Genomic DNA, 25,077 nt, shown 5'->3' with positions numbered 1-25,077 from the left:
ACCAATTTTGACGTTACGGCAAGTCTGATCATTATCTGCAGGTATAATGTTCTCTGGTGAATGTCTGTCGTCTCCCCGCTTACCGTCATAATCACCAGCACTGCAGCACTGAACAAAAAGCAGCCAAATTAGCACCAGAAGAGGACGCATGCTTTCTCTGTTGCTTGATTGCTTGAATGCAAGACCAGTGGTCTCAGCTCAGATATATATGTACAATCTAACAACTCATTTCCGTCATCATTTAATAAGCATGCACGCGAGTCTGGCAATAAAGGATGTGAATTGTTTGCTCCGTAGACACGCCGGCTTTATGGACGTTTACGCAGAGTTGAAGGTAAACGATAAAGGAAATAACTGATAAGGTTGCTAATTTCATAGAAGAGAGCTTTTGCGTTAGCAAGCCGTGAGCAAAAAGATTATTCGCTGGACGGAATATACTATTTCCCTTGTTATGATATCCTGCATTTCTGTGCCACGTGACTATAAAATAAATAAGCTATTTCTCTGTTATGTGTCCTATCGAAGGCGCCGCGACTTGTGGCTGATTATAGAAAGGCAATATTAAGATAAAACTTTCCTTATTTATACAGCTGTATCGATTTTCGCCCAGATAATCATGTGTCAACTTGGCTTTCCCTTTGCTGCAGAGATAATAATATGCGAAGTCGCCATGTTCGTTTCTCTTTCTCCCACCGTATTTCTGACCTTTCGCAGCTCTTAGTTTTTTCCCTTTGCCTTCAAGTAATTAGAGAGATGTATAAAAACATCCAGCAGGAATAACGACTGCGATGCATCTAAGAAGACTTGGCGCTGCGAATATATAAGGTCTTGCAAGCCTGAAAGAACCTGTCCGTGCTCCGCGCACACTCGACCCAGCGCCTGCAACACGCTTGCTGCTGTGAAATGGATACACATTGGTGAATTGGTAAGAGAAACGTCCTATTTCCTTTTCCGGATTGCATGCACTGTATAGGCCGCGGTCGTTTTCTTGCACGTTTTCTAGGCGAAAAAACGGCATCAGAGCCTCGACGCTGGTCGCGCGAGCCTGTTTCTACTCTCAAACGCCTTTTCGAGTTTTGGACGTGGCCGTAGTGGCACGCGGCACACCTGCATCCACTCGCCTTTTAGCATCCTTCATCAGAGGCACTCGCGTTGCCTTTTATCTATTTCTTCCCTTCTTTTTTCCTGTTTTGCGAAGAGAAACGAAGGCCAGAGCGTTTCGTCGACCATGCAGGCTTGCACTCCCGTTGGGGCCCCAATTAGTGTGGGCGTGGACTTAGTGGACGGATATACTAAATCAATTATTATTATGTACATAGTAGATTATGGAATAACGTGCCTGCCTCAAATCTTCGGCTCGTGCGGGTTTTACTAGCGTAAGATTTGTCTCTTGATCTCTAGAAAGGAGTTGATTAGCCTATGGTCTTCATTGTGAATGAACGATCGAACGCGCGCTCTCTGAAAGGTGTGCGAAATAGGTGGACTAAATTGCGGCTGTCTCGCGTTTTTAGCACGCCCGGTAGAAGGTATGCAGTCACCTTTCGATGATCTTTGAACGCTTGGATCTAGTAAATGTGTTCCGTAATTTATACGCCACATCTTTCACTGAGACCGCAATCGCGCCTAAACAAATAAACCAAATAAAACGAGCAACTAATCTTCTTATTGCCCAATGATGGAGTTTTTGAACGAGCTATGGGACGCCTAGATACGCGTCGTCATCTCGGAGAACGGCCGTCCGTTCCAACGTCGGTTTGTGAATGCGTGACGCTTACTACTTCCGCTTTACCCGCCCCTCACTCCGCGAACTCATATATTTCACATGCGTGTTTGAGAATGATTTAGGTATGTGTTTGTTAGAACGCCGCATTGACATCTCTTTTTGTTTGGCCAGGGCCTAGTTGCCGAAAGAGGTTGCTCGCCGAAAAAATCTGTTTCATACCGTCCCGTCTCTAATTTCTCCTTTACCCGGATAGAAAATGTAACGTACAGAAGCTGTTCACTCCCATTCATACTGTTTTTTCTTGGAATTAAACTCTCCTAAAGCGGCATTTATAATTGAACGCGCCAGCTTATATAAATTTAGACGTTGTATGGAGAGGGCCCTGCGGTGACGCTACTGTAGTTCTGGCAAGAGCAATACATTGAAGACATGACATGAAGAACGAACAAAACAAAAACAATAAAAGACGTGCATTGGACAGAACAAAATCATCAGTTGAGATGTTGCTTATCTCACCATATGGCAGGGACGTTCTTTTACCAAGAAATCGACCAGCTTTTTAGCGAAATCTTGACAATTTCTTGCTCCTGGGCCAAAATAGCTGTAATCTCTTCCGTAATGTTCGATAAAACCCCTAATTTCTCTTGGAGTCGCCTCGCTTTTGCCCTCATTGATTGTTTTATACCCCCGTATGTTGTTGTCGCTGCTCTCATACCTGGGGGGGTTGCCGCCCGGAAGGTGGTGCGCTATTCCTTTGAAGAGGACGGCGGCGTGGTTAAAGCCGTGGGGCAAGTTCACGCTATTGAGCACGCACTGAGGAGTACGGTCCAACACGCCCCCCATCGCGGACGCCGCATATCCTCCGCCCACTGCCTTTCCACTGCCCATTTGCTTCAAACCCGTATACACGTAACGGCACGAGCGATCATTATCTGCAGGAATAAAGTTCTCTGGTGAATAGTTGTCGTCTTCCGCTTACCGGTATAATAATAAGCACTGCAGCACTGAGCAAAAAGAAGCCAAATTAGCACCAGAAGAGGACGCATGCTTTCTCCGTTGCTTGATCGCTTGAATGCAAGATCAGTAGTTTCAACACAGATATATATATATATACTGTATATGTGTGTGTAAGTTCTAACAAATCATTTCCGTCATACTCTAATAAGCATGCACGCGAGTCTGGCAATAAAGGATGTTAACGGTATGCCTGGTAAACACACCGTCCTGAAGGACGTTTATGGAGAGTCAGAAAATAAACGAGGAAGGAAATAACTTCATTTCAAGAAAGAGATTCTTTGCGTTTGCGAGAAGTGAGCAATATGATTGTTCGCTGGGAATACAAAGTTTAATTATCTCGTTTTAATATGCTGCATTCATGTGCCGCGTGATTACGGAATAAGAAAGCCATTTCCTCTGTTTTGTGTCCTAACCCAAGTTAATTCCTTGGAATTATATAATAGCACGTGATTGCGAGCCAATCAGGAGCGCTCATTAGAGTGGTATATCTGGGTGATGCCACTCTTCCAGCTAATATAACATTCATCTTGGTTAAAGTAGCAGAATAGCGTTTGATTCGCGCTTCTGATGGGCTCGGAATCGCGTCCCATCATATAAGATAAGTACACCACTACTAATGCTCGTTGGATACGCTATTTAGAGCACTCGGGCGGGATCCAGCCATCGGCTTCGCTTCTGGCCACGACCCCGCCCTCGTGCTCAAAATAGCAGTAGGAGGCTTGATTCGTCACAAGACAGATCAGTCACACAACGCACAGAGTCACTTAAGGAGCAACTCAACGTACCTCTAAGAGAGAGAATCTTCGTAGTCAAATTTTACGTATGTCGCGCGCTTCTTGCTCCAAAAAAGAGAGCAATTTGATGTCTTTCTCGATCCCGAAGAGAATTTTCTCTCGAAAGTTCGACCGCAATAGCACAAAGAAAATATTTACACTGCGTTCCCGGCCAAACACAGCGTCGTTTCTACATAAATCGCTTCGCAACGTATATTTCGCTTCCACGATAGCCCGCAGACCGTTCATATCATAACACGATAAAGGCGCTTTAATTCGATGACGTTCGAGTGTGGTCCGTGCCCAGGAGGGCGCCCAGGAGAGCGCACGAGCCAATCGAATCTTCGTCTTTCGTGAAGCATCCGGGTTACAGTTTACGAGAAAGTGCTTTTACTGCATCTTTTCTTTCAACGACGCCTTTCGGTGACGGTGGACTCGTTTTACAAAGTGCTTTTTCCTCGATGCTGTTTTGTTAGAAGAAAAGTGAGGCCCCCGTCGGGGACTCAGCAGCAGTTTTTCGCGTTTCAAAAGAGAACGAGAGGCTTGCGCTCGTAAGACAATTTTTTCTTTTAAAGCTACTATGATGGCCTTCTCTTGGAAGTAGCGTTCGACGCGTTCCAGTCATTCCCTAATTCGCCAGAGCCGATTGGATGAGTCGCTCTATCGAGGCCCAGCTCTCCTTCCTCGTTGATCGAATGCTCTCTTCCTACGAGCATAAGTAAGCCTAAAGGTGTGTCTTGTCGTGATTAGATTCATACGTTCGGGCGATGTTCACAGCGGCCTCGTCGAGCAAAAGTCTCGTGGCCCGGGTGGTACTGAACCCTCAAAGGGGGCCTCACCTATAGTCCCTTTATCGCGTCATCGAACGATGTCGAGCACATAGATCGACGTTACTCCATATAATAGTAATATCTACGATTCAACCATATAATAATTTGACTCCTCTAATGTCGAATGAGAATAGGGAGTCGTTTGAAAATAATGGAAACAATAAAGGTAAATTCTTTTCGTCGAAGTTGGCTAATTACCAAATTTATACCAGTACGGAGTAGGCATATCTTGCGCGTGAATGTTTTGAAATCATTTACCCAATTCTTACTTTCAACGAAATCGTTTGTGTGAATCACGCGTGAAAACGAGTTTTGAACGAGCTCGCACGGATCCACTCTAGAGCACGTGAATTTTGCTCGTGTTAGATCGTAGTACTTCGACTTCTAAATGCAAAATCTCGGTAGCGTAGTTGCTCGTTTTTGAATTGAATAGTGCTTTCCAAGTGTTATGAAGACGAAATGTTGACGTCTCCAAAGCATGAAAGACATAAAGACATGGCTTGGACAACAAGCCTCTCACTGTATTTATGCAATAGAACGGGTTGTATAGCCTTTGCGGTTTTCTCCTGAATCCCTATACTTTTCACACGATCAGTGTTATATAATTGGGAGACGATCGATCGAGGAGCGAATATTTTTAGACATTCGTTTTCATAGAATTTTTTGACATCTACCCAAGATGTATGAAATTGAACAAATTTTATCGCGTGCAGCGCGCAAATAATTACTGCACGCTGGTCTCTATCGAAACGGCTCGTTTAGTCGTGAGATGATTACGGATCTCACGTGAGTGTTGCATCACCGCGCACGCCCATTTTCAATTAAGCGTAACACGAGGCAGAGCGAGACAAAAAAGACTTTCCTGCTATCACCATCAAGTGAATCTTCGATGTCTGGTACGGTCTGACTTGTGTTTTGTTTTTTTTTGTCCTTTCTGTCTTCGCATCTCGTCTGATCGAGACCGATCGAGCCCGCGATCGAGCTAGGTCCGTTTTTGGGAACGCGGACAGTTCTTCTTTGTTGCTAGCTGTTGTTTTTTACTTCACTTGGCTTTGTCTCTCTCGCAGAAAGGGCATTTTCTCTCGTCTCACGCGAGCGTCTAAAGTCACGCCCCTCTGTCGAGGAGAAAATATTGTCCCACACCGTCGCGCGGCGGTTGTAATTAAAATCCTCTTTCATTTAATTCTAAATTAAAGTTACAAACTTAGTCCCGCAACGCTCCGTTGTCGCGAAGATTTTTAGATTATCTTTCGTTGTGTTTTGTGGGTCGTAAAGCCAACTTGAATTGTTTTTCAGATGCTGAGGACTGGGATTTTTACCTGACTAGTCCACCTCTGTGGAAGCAGATTGAAGTAATACTTGAAAAATATCCAGATGGAGGGCAGATACTGAAGGTACGGAGAATCTTCGGAATGGCTCAACTAATACGAAAATCTAAACAGGAGCTCGTTCAAAATGCGGATGACGCTGGAGCTACCGAAGTGCAGTTTCTTTTGGATTCCAGACCGGACGCATATGGCAGAGACACTCTGATCAACCGAGAAATGGCGCACTTTCAAGGTCCGGCGCTTTACGCTCAAAACAACGCCGTTTTCCAGCCGAGTGACTGGAAGAGCATACAAAAGCTTTACCAAAGCGAAAAGAAGAAGGATCCTATGAAAGTGGGTCGTTTTGGGATTGGTTTCAATTCTGTTTATCATCTCACAGGTGGGAAAACTTTTATTAATGAACAAAATTATATTGAACTTCTTTCTAGATTTGCCCAGTGTAGTAAGTGGCAACAAAATCGGATTCATTGATCCTCAGAAGAAGTACCTGAAAGACGGCGGCAAAGGATGCACCTTCTCCGATGCTGCAACGCACGTGGACCAGTTCGCTCCGTACAACGTATTGGGCTGCAATATGACCGCTCCATCGTACGAAGCAACTCTTTTTCGATTTCCTTTGAGAAGGGATGGAGACGCATCTCTTTTGAGCAAAAGCTTTCACTCTCCAGAAACGATTCGCAGTATTTTATTTGACTCTTTTAAAGAAGACGCCCATCTCGTGCTCCTCTTTCTTAAATCCGTTGCATCAATCAAGCTCTGGGACTGGCGGCCAGGAAGTGAGTCACCTGTAGAGATTTTTAGCGTCTGTATAGACGAACAGACGCGCCAAGATGTGCTTAACGCGAGAAAACGTATCAATGTCAGCGTTAATAGTGGAGAAGTTTTAGTGGAAGAGGCTTTTCAAGCAGTTGTGACATGTCGAGACGACTCCCAAGTTATCTCTAGCCAGAAATGGCTAATTGCGCATCACATCTCAAAGGAGCATTCCGACGTTGTGGAACTTGGCGAAGAGCTGCATCAACTGCCGTGGATTGGCATTGCACTCTCACTCCCACCCTTGACCGCCCAGGCAGCAGATCCGGGTCGAATGTTTTGCTTTTTGCCTCTTCCTCCTAGTGAAGATAGCCAGACGGGTTTACCTGTGCATGTTCACGGGTCATTCAGCGTTGCTGATAACAGAAGAAGTCTCAAATGGCCTGCTAAAGATAGTCCTACTGATAAGGCTGTCAAGTGGAATAGCTTACTGCTTGAACACCTTGTAGGTCCGGCATATGAGGCGTTAATTTCTAAGGCGATTTGTCTTTCTTTGGATCACTGTACCGTTTACCGAGCCTGGCCGGAGCCGTCGGACGTTAAAGTTCATTGGAAAGACGTTCTTAATCGTTTCTTACCTACTTTACTGCGCAAAGAAGTCTTTTGGACAGACTGCGGCAATGGTTCGTGGATTTCTCTTGCAGAAGCTGTAGTAAATGAATCGTCAGAGTTAAATGCAGACGAAAGAGTTGCCTACGAGGAAATGATGCGAATTCGAGAGCCTGTAGTTCTGCCTCCAAGAAATGTTCTTGCGTGTCTGTATCGCGCTAAAGCTTGCTACAAATCGTTTAACTCAGACCTTCTTCGTTCCTTGCTGAAGAAAAGTTCTCACAACTATGTTGACCTCAGTCGCGAGAGAAAGCTTAGCCTTCTTGCGTTTGTTTTGAAAGATGAAGACTACGCCGATTTAGTCGGACTGTTTTTGCTGCCAGTCAACGACGAGTCTTTTGTTGAGTTTGAGTTGTCGACATCGCCAAAGAAAGTCTTCATAGAAAACAAAGAGATCCCGTTATCTCTTTTCCCAGGAATGGAAAACATATTCTTGCACTGCGCTTTGAGAGGAGACCTGTTCTCAAAACTAACGTCGCATCAATGTCGCAAAGCGCTGTCGCTTGTGAAACTTGAACATCGGCACGTGTTGTCGCTACTCAAAAGAATTTTAACTAGTTACTGGCCATTGCAAGAGAAGAAGTCGACTCTTCCATGGTCATACCAACCTAGCCGTCAGTGGATGCAGGATGTGTGGGGATGGCTTGGTGCTCATAATAAATATGATGAATTTGTTGGCTACTTTGTCCTACCTTGTGACAACTTCACATCTGTAGCGAAGCTCGTCCGTAAAGGAAACGTTATCTTTGCTGGACACGTTTCAGCTTCGCCAATGTCACGGAATGTTGCGTCCACTTTCAGAAGCGCCGGATGCGTTGTTTTACAGGACTGCCCTGATTATATTTCTTCGAATTACGAATTGACGAAGTACGTGTGGACCCAGGATAAGGTGTTGCATTGTATTTGTCAGGTTCCCCTCTTGGTTTCCTCTTTTCACAATTGGACGGCGATTCAGAGTCAAGAAGTGCTATCCTTCCTTTCTTGCGTGATTCGCAACGTTTCTCTCACGTCAGCAATGGAGTCAGCATTGCTTTCAATGCCTCTTTTTCGCCTTTATAATTCACCTGATTATTCAAGTTTGCAAATGTTTCGGGAGTCTGTTCCAGAGTCGGTAAAGAATCTTTCACTAATGCGTCCTTTACTTTCTTTTCCGAATCATGAAGAATCGACTGTCCTACGTAATCTGTCGTCTTTTCATCGACAGTTGAGTTTCGAAGAGATGTTTACTGAATTTGTTTTTCCTGATATGGAAACGTACGGAATGGACTACATAATATCGGTAGTGAAGTATCTTCTGGACAATCTAGATAATCATCATCCCCTTCCCGACGTCGTGCGCAAGCGCTTAAACAAGCTCAGCTTTATTCCAGTGGCAGACGGAACCATAAAGAAACCGTCAGAACTTTTCGTGCCGTCTTCTCCTCTAGTGTTGAAGCTTTTTCGTGACAAGCCGGTTTTTCCCGAAGGACCCTTTGCACTCTCCAAAAATTATGGTCGTCTTCTCTCTCGTATCGTATGTTTTCGGTCCTTGGAGTCAATTTCAGGTTTGGAAATTGTCGAAATAGCTCGTGAAGCTTCAGCGGGGGACGCGGAAAAAGGCGAAGCGCTGCTTAGTCTTTTCGTCTGTAAAGATAGAACTTTGTGGGTAAGAAAGAGGCTTTCTGAACCAGTGTTTTCAGCGTTTGGTAAAGCAAATTCCTCGACTGTCGCTGAGTTGTTGGAAGGGATTAAGTGGTGTCCGGTTGAGTTCAGTGCTTCTTGTTATTATCCTTCTACTTTGCCATGGAAGAGTGGCTGCTGTACAACAGCTCTTCCTTCTAAAACCGTCTGTGCCCTTACCAGCAGTGGACTTTCTCTTGAGAAGTTGTCTTTTCTTGTTGGCAGCACTGAATTCATTTTAAAGGGAGGCTTTGTTCAAGACGAGATCCTCCTTAATTTACTTGCACTTCGTCAAGTGACTTTGGATAGCGTTCTCGAACACTGGTTGAAGGCGATGGAGAAATACAAATCTGAAAAAGAGAGTTGCGGGGTGCAATTTGGCCAAATGATGAGAACGTTGCTTTCCCTTTTGCCTCAGTACTGCTCTCTGGCCTCTCTGGAAGACGCTATTACTAGACAGTTTTCGGATTCTGACTTTATTTGGATCAGTGACGACGTAGGATTTGTTTCCGCTAATCGCCTTGCCGTTTCTTGCTTTGATATTCGTTCTTTAAAGCCTTGGCTGTTCTCTATTTGTCAAGGTGGTTATTCTCATTTGTCTTCTCCTAAGATTCAATCTGCTCTTGGTATAAAATCTGAATTTAGTCAATCTGTCTTGCTGAACGTCCTTGCTGAAATAAAGATATATCACGACGAAGGCAAAGCGTTAGCAGAAGAAGTCGCCCGCGATTTAGCAGTAGCCGTTGGAATTGTTGATTGGTTTGCTAAAAACGCCGATAAAGTTTCTGCAACATTACTTGGCAAGATACTTGTTCCGGTTAAAAATCTTCTTAACCTACGATTACTTCCGTGTGCAGATGTTATTTATTTCGATACGGAGAGCAATAATAGTGACGTGACCGACTGCAATCTTATTCACGGAAGCATCACGCGCGAAACGGCTTTGAAACTGCGGATTCCTTTTCTCAGCAGTCGACTGGCTCTGTCCGAATACAAAGATACAAAGAGGTGTCTTGACGACCACACTGTTGAGTTTGGAGAAGAGTTTGGACAGCAAGAGCCGCTGGCACGTCGTTTGGCAAATATTATCGGAGCCTACCCATGGGGTGTTCAGATACTGAAGGAGCTTGTTCAGAACGCTGACGACGCTGGAGCGTCTGTTCTTCACATTGTTTATGACAAACGAAATCATCCCACTAGGACAGTGTTTGGCGACGGTTGGAAGCACTTGCAAGGTCCGGCATTGCTGGTCTACAATGACCGTCCTTTTTCAGAAGATGATTTATTGGGAATTCAAAATTTGGGACTTGGCAGTAAAAGGACGATGCTGCCAAAACCGGTCAATTTGGAATTGGGTTCAACGCTGTTTACCATCTAACGGATTGTCCTTCTTTTATCTCCGACAATAAGGTATTTTGTGTCCTTGATCCTTTATGCAGGTTCATTCCTGGTTCGTCAATCAACAAGCCTGGCCGGAAATTTTATTTGAACGAAGGGTTTTGGGAAAATTTTTCTGATGTAAAAGACGCCTATTATTCCGTCTTTTCTGCTGATGAACTTTCTGGTGCCACGCTCTTTCGATTTCCGCTGAGACATACCGAGTACAGCCCGGCTGAGCCAATACGCAAAAAGGGAGTAAGTTGTGATGAAATGAATATCCTTTTGGAAGAGTTTGCTGAAATTTCTTCTAAACTGCTGCTCTTCCTGAATTCATTGAGGACGATCAAACTTTCGATTGTTGATGATGAAGAACGAACAGAGAAATTCTCGGTTTGCGCCGAATTGGACTCAACTTCGACACTGAAGCGCGGAGAAATGTTTAAAAAAATTGCCGCTGCCAAAGACGTAGAAACATTCCGAATTCCATGGTTTCAAGTCGCTTACGAAATGACGATTTTAGAAAATAAGAAAGGCTATATCTCAAAACAATGTTGCCTTGTGCTTCAATCGATTGGTAATCAGTCGCTATGTGGCGGGGGAAATTCGAGATTATTCAGAAGAAGCCGTACTTCCTCGAGCTGGCGTTGCAGCGTCCGTTTTTGAGATTGAAATTAAGTATGACTGCAATCCTTACTGTTTCTTACCACTGCCGGGTAAAATACCATTGCCGGTCTACGTTAACGGCCATTTTGCTCTCGACTCGTCTCGTCGTGATCTTTTCCGTGACAGCTCTTCAGCAAGGACGTGCAACCCGAAACAGGCTTGGAACGAGCATCTTATTGATTACTGTGTTGTTCCAGCTTACGCTGCCTTTCTCGAAGAAGCCAAGCGCTATGTCAATCCTGAGCGCAAGGGCGATTCCGATTTTGGCAGACGACTTGCATGGTTTCACTCTCTCTTTCCTGTCGTCAAAGACAACAACAGTTCGTACTGGAGTCGATTGTCTCGCAAATTTTACGAGTTTCTTACAAAGTCACGATCGCACGTTCTCGCTTATGTAGATTGCCTTCTGTCGTTCGAGCAAAAACTGCTGAGTGATCTCGCCTCCTACTCCGGAAAAAAGCTGTACTATCAGTTCAGTAGTCAGGATAGAGCTGCTGTTGATGCTGCTTCCATTATAAACACTAATTTTTCTTTGAAGCCTTCATTGAGATGGTATTCTATTGGACCAGTGGAACGGCAAGGCGTTCGTTTTAATAGAACTCTTTATTGGTCCCAGGAAGCCGTTAAGCGTCGCCTTGGAGAATCTGGCGCTGTTGTCCTTAAAGGACTCCTTCTGTTTCTCGGACTTCCAGTTGTCACAACAACTCAAAGAATATTTTCGTCTTTGCAAAGCGTTGGTGATTCTGGAGTTGAAATGGCAACTCCTGAGTCAGTCTGCAGCTTTCTTTATCACTATGAGTGGTCATTATGTCCCCGTAAGTTTACACTTGGTGAAATCAAGACTACGCTCTTTAAATCTCCGGTAGTCGTTAGCTTACTTCTAAACTTTCTGTTTTTTTCCCAAGAAGGCAAATCGCTTTCTCTGAAGAAACTGAAGGGACTACCTCTTTTGGTCACAGGAGACGAACGATTGAATCTTTTTTCGGAGAAGCGTCCTATCTACCTTTCTCGCTTTCTAGAACTCTTGCCGACTAGTCTTGATCGTTTTGTGCACCCCCACATCCGTGATTCGACATTTAACCATTTCTCCTATAGCAAAATCGCTAATGCTGCTCAGACGATTTGTGTGATCTCACCGTCTGCGTTTGTCGCCAGACTGAACACTACAGGCTTGTTTCCTTTGAATGTGCTTCGAAAATATACCCTAGAAGCGATGCTGCCTTTGCCAGACGATTGGATAACCAAGTTTTGGAATTATATTACAACGGAAGGGATGGCTTGCTGTTCTTTCCACGAAGCGATTTCTTGTTTTAGTGTTCATCCGGTTATTCCGGCTACCAGTGGCTCTCGGTCGGTTCTTGTTCCCGTTGAGCTTGGCTATACGGTTTTGCATGTCACTGATTCTCATTCTCCTCATCCAGCTCAAGAAGCCATGAAGCAGATTGGAATGCCACTGCTTCGAAGTAAACTTGTTGGTGTGAAAGCCGTTGATGCCCTGGTTGAATCGCGGTTAGTCACATTGGATTCTCCTCAAAGGGTTATAAAGGCTCTTCGGTACCTTACTACAGATTCAATGTGCTTTTGCCGTGACAGGATGAAACCATCTGTATCTCTGTGTCTTTTAAAATACTTCAATTTACGTATCAACTCTTGTTTTCCCAAGTCATCTTTAGATGAGCTTCGCGCTATTTCACTGTTTGAGAGCGCTACCGGTTCTTTCCTTCCTATATCCGACAAAAAGTGCGTTTGTTTACCGAAAGGATTGCTTTTAAGGGGTTCAAAAATTTGGATGGATTCTAAGGAAACGGCTTTTCTGAAGAGTCAACCAGAATTATCTTCTCTTTATAAATGCTTGGAAGTGACTGACAAGACTCTAGTTGAAGCCTATGTCGAATTCATACTTCCAAAGTTTAACTTGCTTTCAGATGACGATCGAATGAAACATCTGCTGACCTTAAAGTCTTTTTCGGGAGTTCCCAAGTTACTCGAAAGTCTTTCGCAAACTCCATGTTTCTCGATGGATGGCGAACTTTGTTGTGTAAATAGTTTTTATGATCCAGACGTTGAGCTCTTTTCGTTAATACTGGATGCCAAGTACTTTCCACCCAAAATTACGGACACGGAGGAAGACGAAGCGGAATGGCTAGAATTTCTTCGAAAATTTGGCTTGCGGAAAGTTGCTCCTCCGGATTTGCTTTTAGAACTAGCTCAACGTCTTGAAACAAATGGGAAACGTTCTTCTGTACTTCCTTTAGGATGGAAAGAGAAATCCAAGTGTTTGTTTCATCATTTGATCAGTAATAACTACGAAGACTGGGTTAGAAGAAGTTACTCGTCATTAAAGTGTTTGCCTGCAGCAAAAATTAGAAAAACTTTGGCTGCTATTTCTGAACAATTCTCTGCTACAATTACAAGCTTCAAACTTGCGGTTAAATATTCTGAGGCAAACGAGCGGCTTTGTTGGACTTCGCGCTCTTTGGCACCGAAATGGACCAACTGTCGTCAAACGAAACCGAACATTTCTATTGCGCCTTCTCCGTCTCTGTCACAAGTCGTTGATAACGTCCAATGTTACGTCGAAGGTTATAAAGAAGCGTCTACTCATGGAAAAGTCGATGAAAATGTTTCAGACGAAATGCAGAAAATCACTCTGGACTTTTTGCAATATTTGCGGGATAATCTGAGATGGCTGGCCTCCCCGGTTTTGTCAGCTTCTTCGAATCTCCGAGATCTTTCGATTTTTAAAGGTTGTTTTTGTTTCAAAGATACTGCAAGCATTAGGGACGTAAAGAAGATTTTCAAGCTAAATTTTATTTTCATGAAGGAGACAAACACGATGGTCAATCCCCTAAAGGTCGTGCGAAGGTCTCCAAAAGAGCTGCTTCATCTGCATCCGTATTTCTACGAATTACCGGATGTTTATGGAATGCACACTAAGCTTCTTCGTTGTTTCGGTGTTGATGTCGAGGCTAGACCATTTCATTGCGCTCGCGTGCTTGAAGACATATATCTTCAGAATGGCGAATCGAATTCTGCACTCAAAGATCCCAATGACGTTTTTAAAGCAAAATTGGCTATTGAGTTCCTTTTTCGTCTTCTCGAATGTAATCAAGAGAGAAATTGGGACAAATCACTTAGTGACACTTTAAGTCCTTTGTTTTTAATGAACCGAAGGCGTGGGTTGGAAATTTCAAGCAATTTATTCTTCCTCGACAACATTCAGTACGAAGAGTACATTGAGACACTTGATCATTCTTTTCTTATTGACCTCGCTACGTGCAACTTGTCGTTTCTTCAAGAAAAAACGGTTGACTTGTTGCCAGAATGTCTTCGACCTAGGAATGCTTCATCTCTTTATGTTTCTCGCATTAAGAGCGACAACATGGTTCCTTCGATGAATGAACAACATCTAACTTCTGCAAAACGACTACAGGCCTTGATTACTTCCCAACATTTCGTTTTGGGAATTAAAAGCATATTCGTCCACAAAAGCCGAAATAGCAAGCTTCCGTCTTATTTTGAAGCCGGTCTAGCAACGATTAGCACTGAACTTGAAATTAGATGCTTGCATTCTTTTTCAACTTGCCTTGTTCGGTGTGCTGATAAGGTTGAAGTCGACAAAACATCCGAAGATGGAGATGTTTACCTTGATATATCAGAAAAGGGCAAAAAAGCCGTTCTCTACCTAACTGAATCTGCCTTTGAAGATAATTATTCTGCAGCAGGTATTACTTTTCAGATCAAGATCACGAAGTGCCTTACCCATCTTCTTCGATGTTCAACTGATATAGACACCGCCTCCATTGTTGGCATGCTCACTTTGAGCAGTCCGTCTGAAATACCACTTTACTTGAAAAAATTTGGCATTGTTTTCAGTACCTCCGGTCGTGAGCGTGCACTCCAAAACGAATCTCGTCGCCTAGAAGTTTTTCTCGGACGAGAAGTGAATGAAATTCACATGAAACACATTGTGCAGGAAAATAACTTTGAAGACGGTGAATGGGCTATATATAAGATTTCCGAGAAGAAAGCAATTCACGCTCAAGTCATCACTGCAGTGGTAAAGAAGGGAGACGAAGATCTTTCGTACTACATTAACACTGGTCTGGAAGAAATAGTCGAAGTTGAAAGTTCGACTCTATACAAATTTATGAGGCGAGCCACAAAGGCACCTCAGGATTTTGCACCCGCTATTGAGTCAAGACCTAATCGTCAGGGACCTAATCTTCAGGAATCAGCGATTTTTGACGCACAACTCCCTTCATTAAGTGATGAAGGATCAGAAATTGCATTTCGCGAATTAGACATGAAGTCAAGAAGAGCCCAAGGGAGTTGTCGTTCTATCGTTTCTCATTTACGTTTTCATGGTCATTCTTTGCAAGCTAAAGAAATGATAGCCTCTGGTAGTGGTGCTTCTCTGCACTTTGATAGCGACGACGATTATATTCTATCTTTTCCATGTTCGACTTGTTCTCCGCAACCGGAAATAGGGAGGATGTTCTACCGTCAAGCCGAGGCTGATTTACTCGCTGCTCGAGAACAATATGAAGTGCAAGTCAAAAAGGAAAATGGTAATTTTGCTGTCGTGTGCTTTCTTTGCCACGAATGCGCCGAAAAAGTTCTTATAGGTGTTTTGCTTCTGAAGAAAGGCCTCGATTCTAGGCAAAATAGAAGCCACGATTTACGCACATTTATGCCTGCCCTTTCTTGCGTTTATTTTTCTGAGTCGGCTATGATTACCGTCAAGGAATGCATACTTGAGTTGAACAGCTATTACATCTACACTCGTTACCCTGATGCCTTACGTGATGTACCTGCACTTTTCTATAAGCGGGATAACGCTCACAAGGCCTTAGAGAGTGCCGAGACTATTGTAAAGGAAATTAATGCTGGCATGGGTGTGAAATTCTCTTCTGTTTAGCTTGCAGTTTAATTAGAGCGCGTGTAACCATGAGTGTTTGTAAAGCCTCGTCATTATTAATTACTGTTTGTTTTGCTATTATACCTTATACCTTTATGGTTTTTTCATTACTATTAGTGTCATTTTTGTACAGTCTTTGTGTGTAAGCGTTATAGGTGCTTCCCGGAAGCCATGTTTAATTTCGTGTTTTCTCCGAAATTTTCCTCGCTGCCTAAAAAATGTGTATTGCATTGCCTGCAGTCTTTTTCTCAAAGCAGCACGTTCGTAAGGACAATGAGACAAAAGGTGAGGCCCCTTTTGAGGGTTCAGCACAGCGCGGGCCACGAGACTTTTGCTCGCCGCCGTCGCTGTGAACATCGCCCGCGTGCATGAATCTAACTACGACAAGACACACCTTTAGGCTTACTTTAGGCCATCGTAGAAGAGCATTCGACTGACGAGAGATGAGAGCCGGGCTTTGATAGGGCGACGCATCCAATCGGCTCTCGCGCGTTGAGGAACGACTGGAGCGCGTCGAATTCTTGCCGCTTTCCAATTTCAGAGATTTATTATTTGATGATGTGAAACTATCGTTCAGTGTGAGCACGTGCATTTGCACATTGTCGAATACGGGAACTCGAGATGTCTACTGGAATAAACAGCTTCGGAGTTCCTTCGCCGGTAGACGATGCTAGACGAAGTTCTACGGAGTCTCTGTCTGCAGAGCTTATTCTGTTCCCGTATGACGATCGTTCGGCGGCGCCAACGTCTCTCCAAGGTGTTTACTAGAACTCTTTTTGATGAAACTTCCACCTTCGATGTCGTATTTCCAGAAGACTGCATCGAATCGCCTGTGGGCGAGTCCGGAGCTCAACAGCTGCAGCTCTGGGGTATAATGCATATTGTTAATAACATCACCGTGTGTTTGCTCACGCTCGCCTTTACTTCGCTAGAAAAGGGGCCCCAGATCACTGGAGAACTTATTAACGATCTTTCGATAAGAATTGCTCCAATGTGGGATCACGTCGCGAGGAGGCTGAAGCCTAAGCCGTTTGATTATTACGAGATTGAAACTATCAAGAACGATCACCAAGGAAATGCCCGACGTCAAGCGGAGGCGATGTTGGACAAGTGGCGGGAGAACTCAGCTAGTGAAGCTAATGCATGTCATCTTTGCCTTGCTTTGCTTGATGAGGGCATGAAAGCGGCAGCGTCAGAGATACTTGGACCTAGGTTCGTTGAAAATATTGATTTAATGAGACAAAGGAAACGTAAGAAGGCTTTCTTTTAGAAGTTCCCTTTATATCCTGATTTTCTAGCTCGTCGTTATCCTTCACGTAGAGATCGCTCTATTGGGCCAGCAGTAATGCCAGCTCAATCAATTCAGAGCTCACGTGAGTTATCCGTGATCCCTTCTATTTGAGTCATTCTCTCTTGATTAGATTCACTCGCACCGTCTGACCATCTTTTCAATCTACCGTTCCATTATTGCGACCGGCAGGGCGTCATAGAGTGTGTCATTAGATGCATTAAGGAAAAAGTTGCTCTTTGCTGTCTTTGGGGGCCGCCGGGATGTGGTACCAGCACCGCTGGGCATGCAGTTCTTCAAAGAGTCCACCTTATCTACGGTTCTGCGAATGCTCTATCCTTGAAACCTAAGAAACTGCCAGCTATCTCGGCTTTGTCTCAGCTTGTTTCGTCGCACGTCAGCCGTTTCAAGTTGAATCATTGTACGGTTTTTCTTGACGGCTTCGACGAACATTTGGAAGGTAAAGAAATCCAGTTTAAACAAGTGCTTGAGGAGCTGATGGACAACCTTGGCAAGCGATTTACTGTTGTAGTAGCGTTGCACAAGGAGTTTCCACCTTGTGCTTCAGTTTCACTGACAACCAAGTCTGTCAAAGTCGACTGGCTTGAAGAGGAAGAAGGAGCACGTTTGTTGACGCTGCATTTTACAAATGGCAAGAAACACCTTCCTGATCTTTCGCAAAATAATCAGCAAGCCATGCGCAAGTTAGCCGTTCGTTGCGATGGAATTCCCTATGTTCTTCAAGCCGTCGGGTTAGCGGGGCAAGATGAATCGATTCCTTTGGAAAATAAAATAGCACGCTTTCTAGGCGATCTTTCGTCCAACTATACTTTGTTTCAACAATTTTGCAGCAGGTTCGATGCAGGCCTGCAAGACTTGAAGCAATGCTTTAGTAGGCGTTGGAAACTATTGCCGGAAAATTTGAAAACGGCTCTCCTTAGTCTGTCAGCTATTTCTGGTTCATTTTCTGAAGCGTTTGCGTTTAAAGGCGTTTTACAGAGAAGTGACACTGTTTCTGTTCTAAATCTTCTAAGAAGCTGGGGTCTTTTGACTCAGGACAGTGATCAGCGCTACAAAATTCCTCGATACTTCCGTCAATATCTATTGACTTTAGATGACTGTGATTCGATTGAACAGAATGATGGTCAGTCTAGCGAGGCTACCCTGAATTGCGTCGAAGATGCCAAAAGGAGGTATTTCGAGCATCTTCAGAAGGTAGTTAAGCGTCTCTCGAAGAATCGCAGCCGCGAAAGACTGGGAAGTGAGAAATTCAAAGGTATTAGAAACTATAAAAGGCTTTTGGATTTTTTTCACACGCCAGCAGACATACTTCTTGGTAAATCTTACAGTTTTGCTTTGTTTATTTGTCAATCTGAAGAGGCGCGAAGGGCGTTGCTTGACTTAATTTCGATAGACGTTCTTCGGAAATTTTGCAAAAATTGTCTGAAATCTGCTCAATGCTCTGAGAAACCTAATGAGTCTTTTTGCTTTTCGGTCTTCTTCGCGCAAGTCTTGTTGAAGCAAGAGCGCTTTGAGAGAGGAGATTTGGCGAGAGTCGAAAAATATTTACAGTCTATTGTCAGTGAAGAAGTTTTGCCCAAAAATGTGATTCAGCAATGGAGAACGTCACGTGCCGAGTTTTTGATGGCCAAAGGCTTGTACAAAAAAGCAGTTAGTTTGCTAGAAAAAGCGATTGAGGAAACTTTTTCTTCGCAGCTGATTCTTGGTAAAGCTCACTACCGGCTGGGTGTGAAAGCTTGTGCCCGTTTTGATTTGGCAACTGATTTAGGAAACGCAGTTCGTACTCATTTTGAAACAGCCAAAACTTGTTTTATGAGTTGTTTAGAGCGGTTGGGGAAGGATGACTGTCTTAGGTGCTTCATTCTCATGTGGATTGCGGATACTTATTTTCGGATGGGAGACTATGACTCAGCCACAGAGTCGTACGAGAAACTTCTCAAGGAAGAGGAGAAAGTTTATTGGCCTGGAGAAGAAACGCAGGAGAAATTGAATGGCCGGAAGAAAACGCGCTCATCGGCCCTACACTATGCTTTGGGGCTGTCTCGAGTGTTGCAACTTTACGTCAAAGCAAGGCAATGGATCCGCACAAACTTGGGGTCTTGTATTTCTTCTTTGACGAAATCTAAACTTACCCTAGGAGACAGCCATCTCTCCGATGACTATCTTTCAGATTGTATTCACTTGGCTAACGGAAAAGCTCTTTTGTTACTAGCGCTTCAGGAGAAACATTCTTTAGGGTTACCGGCGCAGAAAGTTGTAAACTTGCTAAACTCGGCGGAGGAGTCTTTCAACGAAATTTCCTTGTCCCTTCTCGAGGAAAAGACGGCGTTTCTTGCAATAACAAGGGCATGCCTAAAAGAAGAATCTACTGTTATGACACAACTCGGAGACACTTTTCCTGAATCGGCGAAACTGTTTTTGACTCGTAGCGGCGACATTGGGTATTATCCGACACCAACAGCATTGTTTCTGAAATTGTATCAGATCTTGACGCTCATCATCCTTATAAATCAACTGCAAGTCTTCTTTTTGGCAATTCTTTCCTGTATTTTGATATAGTCGATAGGGAAAGAAACGACGTGCTCGTTTCTTACGAATACGCCTTTGATTCAGACTCCGATGCTTCTGAATCGGAAACAGATGAAGTGGCTCGTGCCGAGTCCCATTCTGACGAGTGTTCAGTACGCCGTTTTACTGGAGAAGACGCAAAAGGATCCTTTGAAAATTGCTTTTTGCCTGTACCGGCATCTGCGAGAATTCAGGCAGAGTCTTCGGAAAGTGGTCCTGGCAGCACTCGAACGGTGGCGTCTGAGTCGGTTTCATCTTCTTGTGCGTGGCCGGATTTTCGCAATTTCGACTCTAAAGAAATCAGGTCTGCACCTTTGCCAAAAGTGGCCTTTGACGATTATTCGCCAACCTGTCGTGACACAGCACAGTTGTGGGTTTAGAATTTTTAGTAACTAATAGAGGAGCAAAACATCTATCTAGCGAAGAAGCAAGATTGGTAGCATTGAAACCTCAACGCGGCACAGATTTATTATAATTAATAGGTCGGGGAGGTTTTTGTCGCTTGAAACTACAGTAACGATTAACCGGGGCTTGGTTATTACTCAAGTGTAAAGTATGTAAAAAATTTAACCTACCGGAAACGTCTGACCCCGTGATTTACATCACTATAACGGGGTCCGACGTTTGCTGTATGTCAAATTCTGTCCATACGCATCAAAAATTGACAAATTCTAGCTGGTAGTAAACAAGAATTTGTAAATTTTTGATGCTATAATTTCCAGAGCTGCAGCGCATGGTCTATAACAAAACAAAGGATTCGATGACGTCAAGCATAACCAATAGCCAATCGTCACGTGACCAACGCAGCCTCTCCAAGAAAGACAGAGAAATGAGCATCAGCCGTGAGTGTACGTCTTCTTCTACCTATCGGAATTGAAGAGAGAAGGTAGGCAAATGCCTGCATCGACGGGAGAAGTCTCCTCTGGCATATGCTTAGGTCTAGGTACACCAAATGCAAAGATATGGAGCTACACGAACGTCGTGGTAATACATGCATGCAAGTCGTCGATGCAACAATCGCCTCATATTGTTTTTATTACCGGTAGCAGAGCTGAAAGACAACTTCTGTTCCCTCTCCACTCCAAAAGCATTTTCTAATTAATTAATTAGGAACAAAGTTTTTTTGACAAACCTAATAGAACCGGTACATTTCTATCTACGAGTTTTCTCTGAAACAGTGAAATATTTTTCTTGGAAATTCGTGTTAAGGTTATGATGCTCAAAACAATCCGTGCTCGTAGCCGCGCGCTAAGCAACCAGAAAGACTTCTGTTTTTGGCGACGGAGGACAGAAACGAAGGCGTGGAAGGCTCGAATCAGTTTGAATGAACGTAAGACACCCGTTTGGGGTCCGTTTGGGCGGTTTATGATATCCGCGATGGTGTTTTGGGAGCGAGTGCAGTGAGGACCCTCTTTGCACGCTTTACGCTTTCGAAAAGAGTTCTTTTTGGTGAACTATAGGCCGAACTATACATGTTTTGTAGGTGGTCGATAGTCCATTTTGGGTTCGTGGGCAGTCGTAAGCAGGGTGTTCATCAATGGATTTCTTTTCAGATTATTGAGCGTCAGTGGAGTGAAACGGTGAAAAAGAGTAAACCCTAGTTACTCAGCAAAGGTGTGTTTACGTTCTGTGATTAAAATGAAGATTTTGGAGATTTCATCTCTTATTTTATGCTTTTTGTAGGATTGATATATTTTCATCTTCTAGGGGCGAGTGTTTAAAGGTATAAAAGACGGGTTGTGAACATACTGTCTAATGTCATCTAGGAGACCTATATAGGAAGTGAAGGTAATTTGTGAAGAATTTAGGTCTTGTTCTCATTCGAATTTTCAATTTTTGTTCTATAGGAATATTTGTTCTTATTAGAAGATGTTCGGATGCAGTGGTTTACTTTGGAGTGGTGTGTGTCCATGAAGGTCATCACAGGGAATGCGTTTTGTTTGAAAGATCGCTCTGCGTGTGATAGACTTGTGAGAAACTTTTGTTTGTTTTAGGGGGCGGGAGACGCCGTGGGATATTGGGGGTATGTTCATAGGTGTAGGGAATTGTAGTATGACGATTTATCATTAATCTTTTATAGGCTTTGGGGACACAAGGGAGTTCTGTGTCAAGTTCACCCGGTGCTACTTCGCCAGGAGTGGAGGAAAAGTAGGCAGTTGTAGGTGAGCGAGTTTTGGAGAGTAGTTGGTAATCTCATTGATTGATATAGGAAAAAATCTTTGGATGTGTGAGTTAGAAGAAATTCAGCAAATCATTCTGTGCACTCTGCAATATTTCAGTGATACCTTTAGGCACAAAGGCACCTTTCCAGACTTATCAGTTACGTCAAATCTCAGAGACACCTCAATTTTCGAACGTTGCTTTGATGCAAACGTTAATGCCGTAAAGAAGCTCTGCAGGTTGAAATTTATTTTCATCAAAGAAAAAAAGACTTTTGCTAATTCACTTCAGGTCGTGCGAAGGTCTCCAAAAGAACTACTACATCTAAATCCATATTTTTACGAATTACCGGACGTGTATGGAATGCACGTAGACCTCCTTCGGCGACTTGGTGTAGACACCGAGGCTAGGCCATTTCATTGCGCTCGGGTGCTTGAAGATATATATCATGAGAATGGCATGTCGCAATCGCCGTCGGAGCTCAACGATGCGAATGATTTTATAAAAGCACAGACCGCTACAGAGTGGCTCTTTCGTCTGCTCGACTCCAATCAAGGCCAAGGTGAAAACCTCGAATCACTTAGCGTCGCTTTGAAGCCTTTGTACTTTTTGAATCGGCAGGGCGGGCTGACGCTTTCCAGCGATTTGGTTTTTCTTGACAATGTTCAACATGAATCCTTCGTCAGTCTTCTTGAGCGCCCTTTTCTCATTGACCTGACTACGTGCAATTTGTCATCTCTTCACGAAAAAACGGTTGACTTGTTGCCAGAGAGTCTTCGGCCGGCAAAAGCTTCGTCTCTCTTTGGTTCTGTCATTAGGAAAGACAGTACGGTTGTTTCGTTGAGTGAACAGCATCTTACTTCTACTGAAAGACTGCGCTTCTTGATTACTTCTCCTCATTTTGTTCTTGGGATTAAAAGCTTATTTGTTCACAAAAGCAGAAGTAACAAGATTCCTTCCTCTTTGGAAAAAGGTTTGAAAACTATTAGCACTAAACTCGAAATTAGGTGTGTCCAGTCGTTCTCAACGTCTCTTGTTTTGTTCGCTAATGGAGAGGAAGTCAAAGAAACATCGGAAAAGGGCGATGTTTACCTTGAAATTTCGGAAACGGACAACGAAGCTGTGCTCTACATTACGGAATCAGCTGTTGAAGATAGTTTTTCCGCGGCAGCTGTTGCTGTTCGCATCAGAATTACGAATTGCCTTTTGAGTCTTCTACAATGCCCCTCTTATATAGACAGCGCTACAGTTATGGGCATGCTCACTTTGGACAGTCCGTCAGAAATACCCGTTTATTTACAAAGCCTTGGAATTTTTTTTGATTCTTCGGGTCAGGCGCTTGAACTGAAAAACGAATCGCGTTTTTTGAAAGTGGTTTGCGGTGGGGAAGTGAATCCAGTGCACATGAAACACATCATTCAGGATATCAACTTGAATTTTGAAATAAACGAATGGGTTGCATATGAAATCTCTGAGAGCAAACTAATATACGCTCAAATCATCAATAAATTGTTTAATAGAGAGGACGACGTGATTGGAGATGATTGTCTTTTGTTGAGCCGTCCGCGCTACATTATCGATATTGGAAAGGATGAACCAATCGAAGTTGACTGTTTAGATTTACACAAATTTAGGAGGCGAGCTGATAATTTATGCAGAGATTTGGCATCCTCTGAAGGTTCAAGACTTGGTTCACGGGAAAAAAGGTCTTTTGATGAGAAACGTGCAGAACTCGTGAAACAACTTGAAGAAATACGGTCGCTTCCGGAAGTGGATCGTCGAAAAGCGCTGAGGCGATTGTACCTCAAATGGCATCCGGATAAATGCGACGATGTCGACGCGAGCGAAATATTCGCGTTTTTAAGAAGTCAAATCGAAGTGTTTGTCCCTGAAGGAACCAGCGAAGGTTCGCATCCCACCTTTCGCCAGTGGGATTCTCATGCAAGAAGCTTCCCTTCGCGACATACCAGGAGGGCAGCCTCTCGTGAAGGCACTTCTTCGAACGATGTCGACGACGATGACGACGACAACGATTCTTTTCCATCCTTTCCGAGGCCAACGTTTTCTCCGCAGCCGGAGATGGGAAAATTGTTCCGCTGTCAAGCCGAGGCTGATTTGCTTGCTGCTCGAGAGCTATACGAAGTGCAAATTGAGAAAGCCAATGGTAATTTTGCTCTCGTTTGTTTTCTTTGTCACGAATGCGCCGAGAAAGCTCTCAAGGGAGTGTTGCTTGTGGAAAAAGGAATTTATTCTAATCAAAGGTTTAGCCATAATCTGACGTGGTTTTTGTCTGCTCTTGATTACGTTCCCCAATCGGCGCAGTCCACTGTCCAGGAGAGCGTCCTTCAGCTGAACTGCTATTATATCAACACCCGTTACCCAGATTCCTTAAATGCTGTTCCCGCGCTTTCCTTTACTCAAGATCAAGCTCAGAAAGCCTTGACTTGTGCCGAGAATATTGTCCAATCAACTGTTGTGTAGCGTAATCCGCACCTCTAATTACTTACGTGTGTGCACTTCATTCAATGTCGTACTCTGATATGGATGAATAATTATTTAGTGTCAATATCTATGTGCTGTGACAGTTTTTAATTGTTTGTCTCTTTTTTGAGAGTATCCCAATAGTTTATTGTCTTTTGGTTTTAGTTTGGCTTGAATGGAATTTTACAATTTTTGTTTTGTGGTTTTGTTCAATTGAATTGCGTTCGAAGCGTCTAACTAAACAAAGATAATAAAAAGACGCCAGCCAGCCAGCCAGCCAGCCAGCCAGCCAGCCAGCCAGCCAGCCAGCCAGCCAGCCAGCCAGCCAGCCAGCCAGCCAGCCAGCCAGCCAGCCAGCCAGCCAGCCAGCCAGCCAGCCAGCCAGCCAGCCAGCCAGCCAGCCAGCCAGCCAGCCAGCCAGCCAGCAGCCAGCCAGCTAACTACCAAAAAAACAAAGAAATTCTTAAAAAGACAGTCTAGTTACGTAGACACAGTTGTTCATGTATTTTCAATAAGTAGGCTTACTTTTGGCGCGTCTGCTCGCTTCTTCCAAAACTTCAGCGCTTTAATTAAATCGACGAGCGACGATGCCTTTCGACTTTTAACAAATGTCATAAAGATCGTCGTCGCCGATGTCAAAAAACATTTCGTCCAGATTTGTTCCGTCGACAGCAGCACACGCTTTTCTCAACGCATCGGACACGGGCTCGTCATTACCGGAAAAAGAAATACCACAGAGCAGGGACGCGAAAAAAATTATCGGACGCAGCGCATCGGACGTTCACGTGACCTTAGCGTAGGAATGTCGGCAGTGGCTATTGTTACGACAGTCGTAACTGGACC

The 25,077-nt window shown here is 43.9% G+C and overlaps 4 protein-coding genes and 1 long non-coding RNA gene across 29 annotated transcripts; 4 read left to right on the top strand and 1 right to left on the bottom strand.

Annotated features, from left to right (window-relative positions):
* Positions 1 to 2,145: 2,145 nt before the first annotated feature.
* LOC136196505 (uncharacterized) lies at positions 2,146 to 3,886 on the bottom strand. 2 transcript variants are annotated; one of them, XR_010672223.1, is made up of 4 exons: positions 3,756 to 3,886; positions 3,526 to 3,703; positions 2,703 to 2,790; positions 2,146 to 2,655 (listed from the first exon to the last, which is right to left on the bottom strand). It is a non-coding gene; the product is annotated as an uncharacterized lncRNA (long non-coding RNA). The 2 variants fall into 2 exon arrangements; XR_010672222.1 differs by having other exon boundaries at positions 2,703 to 3,703.
* Positions 3,854 to 10,660, top strand: LOC136196504 (sacsin-like). Of its 4 annotated transcripts, none has more exons than XM_065986062.1 (9): positions 3,854 to 3,936; positions 3,993 to 4,064; positions 4,115 to 4,231; positions 4,291 to 4,418; positions 4,478 to 4,509; positions 5,001 to 5,239; positions 5,640 to 5,737; positions 5,786 to 6,050; positions 6,100 to 10,660. In XM_065986062.1, exons 6-9 carry the CDS (start codon positions 5,233 to 5,235, stop codon positions 10,128 to 10,130), a joined length of 4,401 nt encoding a protein of 1,466 aa, XP_065842134.1. In that variant the 5' UTR covers positions 3,854 to 3,936; positions 3,993 to 4,064; positions 4,115 to 4,231; positions 4,291 to 4,418; positions 4,478 to 4,509; positions 5,001 to 5,232; the 3' UTR covers positions 10,131 to 10,660. The 4 variants fall into 4 exon arrangements, with proteins under 4 accessions (XP_065842134.1, XP_065842132.1, XP_065842135.1 ...); XM_065986060.1 differs by having other exon boundaries at positions 3,990 to 4,064; positions 4,118 to 4,231; XM_065986063.1 differs by having other exon boundaries at positions 3,990 to 4,064.
* On the top strand, positions 10,403 to 15,716 carry LOC136196866 (sacsin-like). The gene is made up of 2 exons (XM_065986526.1): positions 10,403 to 10,597; positions 10,653 to 15,716. The coding sequence occupies exons 1-2, from the start codon at positions 10,403 to 10,405 to the stop codon at positions 15,714 to 15,716; spliced, it is 5,259 nt and encodes a 1,752-aa protein (XP_065842598.1).
* A 621-nt stretch (positions 15,717 to 16,337) lies between these two features.
* Positions 16,338 to 19,991, top strand: LOC136196864 (uncharacterized). Its single transcript, XM_065986525.1, has 5 exons — positions 16,338 to 16,473; positions 16,529 to 16,585; positions 16,649 to 16,966; positions 17,015 to 17,089; positions 17,138 to 19,991. Exons 1-5 carry the CDS (start codon positions 16,338 to 16,340, stop codon positions 19,582 to 19,584), a joined length of 3,033 nt encoding a protein of 1,010 aa, XP_065842597.1. The 3' UTR covers positions 19,585 to 19,991.
* A 403-nt stretch (positions 19,992 to 20,394) lies between these two features.
* On the top strand, positions 20,395 to 24,484 carry LOC136196550 (sacsin-like). Of its 21 annotated transcripts, none has more exons than XM_065986131.1 (14): positions 20,396 to 20,479; positions 20,531 to 20,577; positions 20,640 to 20,737; positions 20,803 to 20,923; positions 21,147 to 21,183; positions 21,301 to 21,316; positions 21,360 to 21,381; positions 21,441 to 21,509; positions 21,588 to 21,616; positions 21,674 to 21,751; positions 21,803 to 21,820; positions 21,873 to 21,992; positions 22,045 to 22,315; positions 22,375 to 24,484. In XM_065986131.1, the coding sequence occupies exons 8-13, from the start codon at positions 21,471 to 21,473 to the stop codon at positions 22,079 to 22,081; spliced, it is 321 nt and encodes a 106-aa protein (XP_065842203.1). In that variant the 5' UTR covers positions 20,396 to 20,479; positions 20,531 to 20,577; positions 20,640 to 20,737; positions 20,803 to 20,923; positions 21,147 to 21,183; positions 21,301 to 21,316; positions 21,360 to 21,381; positions 21,441 to 21,470; the 3' UTR covers positions 22,082 to 22,315; positions 22,375 to 24,484. The 21 variants fall into 21 exon arrangements, 16 of the variants coding, with proteins under 16 accessions (XP_065842190.1, XP_065842203.1, XP_065842201.1 ...); XM_065986129.1 differs by having other exon boundaries at positions 21,147 to 21,207; XM_065986126.1 differs by having other exon boundaries at positions 21,147 to 21,207; positions 21,277 to 21,316.
* Positions 24,485 to 25,077: the final 593 nt, after the last annotated feature.

The sequence above is a fragment of the Oscarella lobularis genome, chromosome 16 (genome assembly GCF_947507565.1).
Source record: "Oscarella lobularis chromosome 16, ooOscLobu1.1, whole genome shotgun sequence".
Lineage (NCBI taxonomy): Eukaryota > Metazoa > Porifera > Homoscleromorpha > Homosclerophorida > Oscarellidae > Oscarella > Oscarella lobularis.
The sequence above is the reverse complement of the archived record's forward strand: the minus strand, read 5'-3'. Positions and strand labels throughout refer to the sequence as shown.

Coding starts and splice junctions, on each gene's coding strand:
- LOC136196550 (XM_065986115.1), top strand. CDS start 23,005: ATGGGCATGCTCACTTTGGACAGTCCGTCAGAAATACCCGTTTATTTA.
- LOC136196864 (XM_065986525.1), top strand. CDS start 16,338: ATGTCTACTGGAATAAACAGCTTCGGAGTTCCTTCGCCGGTAGACGAT. Junction 16,474..16,528: donor GGCGCCAACGTCTCTCCAAG/GTGTTTACTAGA, acceptor TCGTATTTCCAG/AAGACTGCATCGAATCGCCT. Junction 16,586..16,648: donor TCAACAGCTGCAGCTCTGGG/GTATAATGCATA, acceptor TTACTTCGCTAG/AAAAGGGGCCCCAGATCACT.
- LOC136196866 (XM_065986526.1), top strand. CDS start 10,403: ATGAATATCCTTTTGGAAGAGTTTGCTGAAATTTCTTCTAAACTGCTG. Junction 10,598..10,652: donor AAATTGCCGCTGCCAAAGAC/GTAGAAACATTC, acceptor TGACGATTTTAG/AAAATAAGAAAGGCTATATC.
- LOC136196504 (XM_065986062.1), top strand. Junction 5,738..5,785: donor ATGGAGGGCAGATACTGAAG/GTACGGAGAATC, acceptor AAATCTAAACAG/GAGCTCGTTCAAAATGCGGA. Junction 6,051..6,099: donor TTCTGTTTATCATCTCACAG/GTGGGAAAACTT, acceptor ACTTCTTTCTAG/ATTTGCCCAGTGTAGTAAGT.